This window comes from Myotis davidii, unplaced genomic scaffold (assembly GCF_000327345.1).
Source record: "Myotis davidii unplaced genomic scaffold, ASM32734v1 scaffold424, whole genome shotgun sequence".
Classification (NCBI taxonomy): Eukaryota; Metazoa; Chordata; class Mammalia; order Chiroptera; family Vespertilionidae; genus Myotis; species Myotis davidii.
This window is the reverse complement of record NW_006295827.1, coordinates 4,346,884-4,355,945: the sequence shown is the minus strand read 5'-3', so window position 1 is coordinate 4,355,945 and position 9,062 is coordinate 4,346,884. Positions and strand designations below refer to the sequence as shown.

The window sequence follows — 9,062 nt, the reverse complement described above, 5'->3', positions numbered from 1 at the left end:
ACTCCCATTTGACCCTGTGATCCCACTTCTAGGAATATATCCCAAGAAACCAGAAACACCAATCAGAAAGGACATATGTACCCGTATGTTCATAGCAGCACAATTTATAACAGCTAAGATTTGGAAACAGCAAGTGTCCATCAACAGATGAGTGGATTAAAAAATGATGCTACATCTACATAATGAAATATTATGCTGTTGTAAAAAAGAAGGAACTCTTACCATTTGCAACAGCATGGATGGACCTGGAGAGCATTATGCTAAGCAAAATAAGCCAGTTGGAGAAAGATAAATATCACATGATGTCACTTCACTCATATGTGGAATATGATTTGAAGTGATGAACAAAAATAGAGCCGGAAGCATCGAACAGACCATGAAACCTCAGAGGGAAGGCAGGGGAGGGTGTGTGTGGGAGGGTAAGATATCAATCAAAGGACTTGTATGCTTGTATGTAAGCATAACCAATGGACACAGACAGTATGAGGGCATGTGCTGGGGAGTGGGAGCGCCTGGGGAGAGGTTAGTGGGGGAAAAAGGAGACATGTAATACTTTAAACTATAAAGAATTTAAATTTTAAAAATAATGTCACCCTAACTGGGTTGGCTCAGTGTATAGAGCATCAGCCTGCGGACTGAAGAGTCCCGGGTTTGATTCTGGTCAAGGGCAAATGCTGCGGTTGCAGGCTTGATCCCCAGTGGGGGGCTTGCAGAAGGCAGCCAATCAATGATTCTCTCTCATCATTGATGTTTCTCTCTCTTTCTCCCTCTCCCTTCCTCTCTAAAATCAATAAAAAATATATTAAAAAAAAATAATGTCTTCACCAGCCATGAATAAAACCAAAAATATACATTAAAAAAAAACAACCATTGATGAGATCCCTACTGGGGATCAAGCCCATAACCTGGGCATGTGTCCTGACTAGGAATCAAACTTGTGACCTCTTGGTTCATGGATTGGTGCTCAACCACTGAGCCATACAGACTGACCTGACCTTTCCACTTTTAATACTTTCAATATTTTCCCATCTCTTAATTAAACATTTGAGTTTTTAAGAAATTCTATTTTTTTGCCCTGACCAGTTTGGCTCAATGGCTAGAGCGTCGGCCTGTGGACTGAAGGGTCCCAGGTTCGATTCGGTCAAGGGCATGTACCTTGGTTGTGGGCACATCCCCAGTAGGGGGTGTGCAGGAGGCAGCTGATCGATGTTTCTCTCTCATGGATGTTTCTAACTCTCTATCCCTCTCCCTTCCTCTCTGTAAAAAATCAATAAAATATATTTTTAAAAAAATAAATTCTATTTTTAACCTTTTAACATTTCCCCTCTAATCATTTACTGCATTAGAAGGCTCTTTTCTAGATATTAGAATAAAATATGATTATTCTGCAAATAAGGTCCCATTTGAGATTAATTAGTGTCCTAAACCCCATATTTTGGTTGATTCTTTCAGTTTTCTGCATAGACAATCATGTCATCTATGACCAAACAGTTTTATTTCTTCCTTCCCAATCAGTATACCTTTTATTTCCCTTTCTTGCCTTACTGCAGGAGCTAGGACTCCGGTATGAAGGTGAAAAGGAGTGATGACAGGGTTTAGCCCTGCCTTGTTCCTGAGCTTAGGGGGAAAGATTCTAGTTTCTCACCATTGAGTATAATGTTAGTTGTATTTTTTTTTTGTAGATCTTAAAAAAATCAAACCAAGTAAGTTTCCCTCTATTCTTAGTTTACTCAGAGTCCCATGTGTTGTTTTTTTTAAGTAAAACAAAAGAAAGGTGTCAAATGATAACCTGCTAAACACTGGATTCTAAAAGCATCGGTATACATACCGGAATCTTCCATGGGTTCCGTTTTCACATGGATGGAGCCACCACTGAAAGGAGAAGGGAACCCTGGTCAAGATGGGTGGTGAGGACTGCCCATAGGTGTCTGGACCCCTGAACTACAACCCCCACATCTCCATGCTGCCGAAGCCCCTTCCCACGCCAAACTGAGAGCAAAACTGCCACAAGTTTAACATTAACATTCTTAATGGTTTGTTGCAAAATCAAATGTGTTAACTGGCTGTAGCGATAGAATCCCAAACATCTTACAGAATAAAGAATATATAGCTGACTCTTGAACACTTGGGGGTTAGGAGCACCGACCTGCCACACAGTCGAAATCTGAATATAATATATGTTGGCCCTCCACATACGCATATTCCCAGCTGCAGGTTAAAAACACAGGTGCCCCTTAACAGCACGGACTGAACTGTGCTGGTCCGTTAGCAGCATAAAAAGAGCCATGTGGTTCAAACCCATGTTGTTCAAGGGTCAGCTATATAACAAAATAAGGAAGGCTTTCCAGTCTAAAAAGGATCACTTTGGGGCTAGATGTGGGTTGTATTTTTTATTGATCCCTTACCTTTCACTTGACAGTGACATTGCTCTCTCAGCATCTGTTACTACCCCAGGCCCACCTGTGCAGGAGTGAAAAGACACACATTAGCCCCTTTCCGCATCTTGAAATATGACAACATTCAAAGACATATAAAATGAGCCCGGCTGGAGTGGCTCAGTGGTTGAGCATCGACCTATGAAGCAGGAGGTCACAGTTGGATTCCCGGCCAGTGCACATGCCCAGTTGCGGGTTCAATCCCCAGTAGGGGAGTGCAGGAGGGAGCCAATCAATGATTCATTCTCATCATTGATGTTTCCATCTCTCTCTCCCTCTTCCTTCCTCTCTGAAATCAATAAAAAAATATATTTTTTAAAAGGCATATATAAAATGAAAGCCGCCCTGGCAGGTTTGGCTCACTGGATAGAGCGTCGGCCTGGGGAGTGAAGGGTCCCAGGTTCGATTCCGGTCAAGGGCATGTACCTTGGTTGTGGGCACATCCCCAGTAGGGCGTGTGCAGGAGCCAGCTGATTGATGCTTCTCTCTCATCAATGTTTCTAACTTTCTATGCCTCTCCCTTCCTCTCTGTAAAAAATCAATAACAAATATATTTTTTAAAATGAAAGCCAATACAGAGAGAACAGAACTCTCATCTCCAAGTCAGTGGAGGGAAGAGACCATCTCAAACCTGACCCCATGTTCTGGGGCCATTCGTGTGGACAGAATGGGGGCCGAGGAGCAGACCAGAGCTGGAGCACAGGTGTGGATCCCATGTTGCTGCTCACCAGCTGGGTGACCTCCAGCAACTTACTAAACCGCCCTGTGCCTCAGTTTCCTCATCTGAAAATGGTGGTTGGATGAGAATACATGCAAAGTGCTTAAAATAGTGCCTGGCACACTGTAAGCACTAAATAGTCTCTAATGAAAATACAAGTCCTCTGGCACAACAATCTCCTGTCACCTGCCACCCTTACCTTCAAATCCCTCCTTTGAGGAGTCCAGGAGCTCGCACTGTTCCAGGAACAGACTTTGCTCCGTGAGTAATCTATGCTCAGGAGAACCACCTGACGGTGTCCCACCCTACGCCCCCCTGGGCCATCCCTACCTACGCAGTCTCAGTATGACATCCTCTTTAGATCTGATCTTTCATATACAGCTATGGTTTCCAATTACATTCAGAATAATAATCTGAGAAAATAAGAAGTAAGCATAAGTTGATCTCTAAACACTTCTGCTAAATTATTATTATATTTTTGGTCCCCTCGGAATCCCAAGTTCAGGAGATTATAAGGGGTCCTTGGTTCCCAAATGCAGCCTCAGACACCCTTCCCCACTGCTTTCTGTGTGGTCACATGGCATGGGCTTCCTGGAGGAACAGCCTGTTGACCCCCTGCTTGACCCCCACGTCTCCATGAAGCCCTTCCAATCACACAATTCTCACCGCTTTGCAGGGCTCTCAGGGATTTCCTTCCGCCATTCTGAGAGCACAGGCCACACTCGGCTCCCTGCTGGACAGTCTCATTCCTCCTGCTAGACTGTGAGTTTCAGGAGCATGGGAACAATCACACATCCTAGAACCACTCCTGAACCCAACAGTGCCTGGCCCGTGGCTGTGGTCAAAGACCAGGAGGGGACCCCACGCTCTTCACTCTGCTGTACACCAGAACAAGGGGGGGTCCACTGCTGTCTGAGGTCTGGGTGCAGAAACTCCCCAGCAGGTGAGCTGCGAGGAGGGTGGTGTCTCCACTTTCTAGGTGGGGTGTGTCTCTCCCTGAGCTGTGCACCCTGCACACACCATTACCACCCACCCTGCCATGTCAGAGGCCGCCTCCTCAGTGAGAACGAACAAGCTTTAGAATGTGCCGAACTTGCATTTTAATTAGAAAAGCAGAATTGGTTTAGCAGCCAGGGGCAGTCACTAAGTATGAGAAGCTATCACTTACCTTGGGGATCTGCCGGGCCTAGGAAAGGTCTGCAAGAAAACCAACACTATTACCCAACGTGAACACACAAGAAAGTCAGATTAAACAGCTGAACAATAACTTCTAATGTAACAGAACATAATGAAATGACTGAAATGAAGCTCTCAGCTTATCTTCAAATATACTAACAGGTGGTTCATCACCTGTTTATGATGAATGAAATCCCGGCTTTGTTCTCCAAAATCCACTTCAGAGTTTCAAGATCATAGTTCTCCGGGTGCTGAAAGGCAACTCCTTCTGGAAGCCCCTGTACTACCACAGCCGCCTGATCTCGCAGCATCTTCTCATACGGAACAGGCACCATTGCTGTTGTTCCTAAGGCTTTTCCTAGAAGAGGCAAGATGATTTTAAATGGCAGGCGCGTAGCACCCCTATCGGCCAATTTCATTTAGTGTAATAAGCACAGGCGGTGACATCATTTGAAGATACATTAGAAGCAGACGGTACCCTATTTCTTTATATCGGAAATTAGAAAAATTACCAACCAAAGGGCCAAAATATTTATAATATTTAAACCTTCATAAAAGAAAGAGAAAAGAATAGGTCTTTATCTCCATTCTCTTAGAAGATGCGCAATTTGGGGTACTCGGTCTGGCACACCCAGGGCTGCAGAGAGCACACGTGGTTACGCAGGCTGCTGGATAGAGCCCCCACTCAAAGTGTAGCTGTCCTTGTGTCACACCGAACAGGTCAGGCCAACTTGCCTGTGGAAAAGTTATGAGGTCAACATGGCCTCATGTCACCACTGGGGCCGTGTATCACTCTACACTGGCCCGCCAGCCCAGAGGTGCTGGAGCCCCACTTCTCATAGACAAGTGTAGCCTGAGATCCCAGGATCCCTTGTGCTGGGGGTCCCCAAAGTCAAGTGCTCACAGGGACCTGCAGGTCAATAAATGTGTGCAGCTGTCTAGGAATGATAAACAAGGCCCTAAGATGCTAAGGTGCTTATATCGCAAATAAGTATATAAAACCTGTATAGTACTTGGTTAGCTTTTTTGTTTGTTAATCCTCACCCGAGGATATTGTTCCCATTGATTTTTAGAGAGAGTGGAAGAAAGGAAGAGATGGGGAGAGAAAATCGATATGAGAGAGACACATTGATGGTTGCCTCCTATATGAGCCCTGGCTGGGACTGGAGCTTGAACCTGCAACCCAGGTATGTGCCCTTGACCAGGAATCGAACCTGAGACCCTTTGGTACAGGGGCCAACACTCTATCCACTGAGCCATGCTGGCCAGAGCTCATTATCTAGCTTTTTAAGACACTGTGTAGATGTGGAAAGATGTGGGTAGGTTAGGGTTAGGGAGAGGCTGGTGACCAAAGCAACAATAAAAACCTTTAATAACTGGGTTGGCCAAGGAGGGGGGGCATCTGGGGGCCCCCCAAAATGGGAGCCAACACTGAAGTCTGATCAATCCAGAGGTTTCGATGGACCAGAAGAAACCAAGTTGTCTTCTGTAAGAAAACCTGAGCTGGTACTTAATTAAGAACGGCTCTTCGCTTGATGAGAATGTGGATGTTCAGATGTTAGAAACCATCTAAATAATCACACCAATAAGATGACCTAACACTCCACAGTGAACTGTTCGGAGAATGAATGCTTCACATGAATGCACTTTACCATAACACAAGCAGAAGTAGTCCTCCACTGCTTTCCTGAGTATTTCTGTTTCTCCCGAGTTGAGCTTCATCCCTTGCACAGGGCTCAGGGGTTTGGTCTCAAGCAGGCCTTCCGCAGCGCCTGTGAACGAGTCATCGGCACAGTCAGTACCCAGGCATTTGTGCCGTACACGTCCTTAATCTCTATGCTTCTGGCATAAGGAAAGGAAAGGGAAAAGAGTAATAGACATAAAACAAGATCTTAGTTTATTTAAATAAAAACAAAGAATAAGCTACTTAGGATGATCAGGATAATATAACATGGTGAGCATTTTTTAAATGAATTTATTGCTAAAGAATTATAAGTGATTCATCACACAAGGAAATAGTAGTAGTTCAGAGGAAATTATTTTCAAGCAGACATAGTGTTTGTTATAGTTACATTTGCTATCAGTCATTGTGTAGGATGACCCTCACCACTGCACACGTTCAGGACCAGCTAGGCCCCTATCCTCCCTGCAACCGGCCCCCTACAGCTGCTATTCCAAAAGTTTTAATCAGGGCTAGTCAGGAGATAGAAACCGCACGTTAATTTGAACGGGGAAGTGTAGTAAGATTCATTAACTAGCAACAAGGGGTTGACTACTAAGGGGTAATGAGAACTCAACACACAGCAGCTTGGCATGGGAGCAGCCCTACCGCTGCTGAGGAAGGAGCCAATCGGGAAGGAGGTCCCCCAGGGACCCTGTGGATCAGGAAGGGAGATGCAGAGCTCTCTGGGGCGGATGCAGCCATGGCCTATCTGAGGGTGGAAAGTGGCCTGGGGTGCAGCAAGCTGGAGCCAGCCAGCAGGGACCCACCCTCTGGAGGTGCTGGTGGAAACCATGGGCCAGTTGCCCCTAGGGGCCTGCAAGGCTTCCTGGGTGTTGCAAAGAAGCTGCCCTCCGGGATGCTGGTGGAACTCTGAAACCACCTAGAGGGCCTCCCTGGGAAACTGCCTGGGGCGGGGGTTGGGGAGGGAGTGGGGAGGTGTGCCGCTGATTCACTGGGAAGCCTCCTTCTGGAACTTTCTAAGACTTCTGTGAGACTTGCTGGGAAGCCAGCGGGGGTGCCGATGGAGCTGACTGGACGCCGAGTGCAGCAGGGGAGCTACTGGGAATCCCAACTGCTGCTGGTCGCCAGGGGCCGCAGGCCCAGCAGGCGAGAACCCTGCGGTATCAGGAAGAGATGCTCCTTCCCCAGGGCACCTCCCCGACCTCTTCTCGCCATCCAGCTGCCCAAGGACGATGCTTACAGGGCCCAGCTCCAGCTCCAGGCAGGGCAGAGAAGGACAGACTCGGAGAGCAATAACCTGACAGCTGTCACATAGCAATGTCTTGAACTAGAGAGGCCCAGACGATGGAGTCATGTCCTAAGGTCGAATGTAAAGCAAGAACTGAAGCCGGGCAAAATTCTACCTGAACACCCTCAGTCACCCATTAGGTTCAGAGTATAGAGTTCTGTGTATACAATTCTGCAAAGCAATGCTTATGCACATTTACATGTTAGAACCAGCCAACGAGGCCCAAAGCAGGAAGCAGTTGAAAACCTATGTGTTTGGTCACTGAAACAGTTCTGGCTCACAGCTGAAGAGGGAACAGAGTGGCAGAGAAGTGAGAATACTTCCTGCGGAGTTCACTCCGGGGCCAGGAGACAATGGGCCAGGTCCCGCACACTGTCTGCCTGGCTCTGCGTGACCTGTGAGCTAAATACGGTTTTATATTTTGAAATGGTTAAGAGAGTTTGAAAGCAGAGAATCATTCATGACACATAAAAATCATATGAAATTTGAAATTCAAATTTCAGGGTCTGTAACTAAGGCTTTCTTGGCCATGCTCAGGCTTTGCCCATTACCCAGTTCTGCTTTCCCACCACAATAGCAAGCAGAGTGGCTGCAACAGACTGTAATACCCCACAGAGACTAACCTATGTCCTCTCTGCCCCATTAAAGAAAAGGTTTGCCAATTCCTGGTTTACTCTGTATTGTTTCCTATTAAACACCTATAGTGCAAATATAGGTTGAGTCTAAATTTCTGTTGTTTTGAGTATTCAATTACTGAATGAACACTTATACCATAGGGAGTTGGTTGCTAATTTCAGAAGGGAGGTAAATGTGTTGTTGCTTTTTTGCTATTCCACGGTAATTTTTCCTTACTTCCATGACAACTTCTAAAGAAACAAACGTCACCTATTCAAGAATCACACCCAATGTTCCAGTTCCAGTAATGGCAGAGAAGTGTGTACTTGCTAGTAACAGTGATAGGCTCTGGAACAAATACTAAAACCAAGTATCTGAAGGCACTGAAGCACAACCCAAACCAGGCAGAGACTTTGAAGAAAGGGAAGCTTACACAGATGGAGATTCTTGCTGAGCTGGCTATTCAAATCTATGTCCCATGTCAGAGCTGCCACCGTGGCCAGAAACTGTCGGGGAAATCCCGGAACGGAGTGAGTCACAGAGGTGGGGGACCCAATGTCTTCATAGAAATTTCCCTCGAATTCTTGATTGGCCCAACTGTGTCAGCATAGGGTGAGATTTAAGGAAAAAGCAACAAGCTAAAGGGCTGAGCAGAGATTTAAACAGCTGTGTGGTACTAGAAAGACAGAGTTTAGAATTCAAGTTCTGCTAAGTTAGAGAAGCTTGATAAACACCTTGTGAAACTAATGGGTACACCCCAGGAGTAAGGGCCACACTCCAAGACAGAGAGTGATGCCGTAGGCCAGTGATGGAGAACCTTTTGAGCTCGGCGTGTCAGCATTTTGAAAAACCCTAACTTAACTCTGGTGCCGTGTCACATATAGAAATTTTTTGATCTTTGCAACCATAGTAAAACAAAGATTTATATTTTTGATATTTATTTTATATATTTAAATGCCATTTAACAAAGAAAAATCAACCAAAACAATGAGTTCGCATGTCACCCTCTGACACGCATGTCATAGGTTTGCCATCACTGCCGTAGGACAAGGAGCTAAATCTACACTGGCTCCCCACACGGTCAAGGTGACCTGCCAGCAATTTAACTGCCTTCCAAAAAAAGAGAGCAAGACTAGCAGACTTTTA

General features: G+C 45.7%; 1 protein-coding gene across 2 annotated transcripts in view; it reads right to left on the bottom strand.

Annotated features, from left to right (window-relative positions):
• Positions 1-9,062, bottom strand: part of GTF2IRD2B (GTF2I repeat domain containing 2B) — a 47,406-nt gene that overhangs the window by 22,125 nt on the left and 16,219 nt on the right. For both annotated transcript variants that reach the window (XM_015568564.1, XM_006770855.2), the window contains exons 4-8: positions 5,982-6,101; positions 4,504-4,687; positions 4,322-4,350; positions 2,406-2,460; positions 1,829-1,872 (exon numbers count right to left, since the gene is read on the bottom strand). In XM_015568564.1, coding sequence (XP_015424050.1) covers positions 1,829-1,872; positions 2,406-2,460; positions 4,322-4,350; positions 4,504-4,687; positions 5,982-6,101 — 432 coding nt within the window. The remainder of the gene's footprint in view (positions 1-1,828; positions 1,873-2,405; positions 2,461-4,321; positions 4,351-4,503; positions 4,688-5,981; positions 6,102-9,062) is intronic.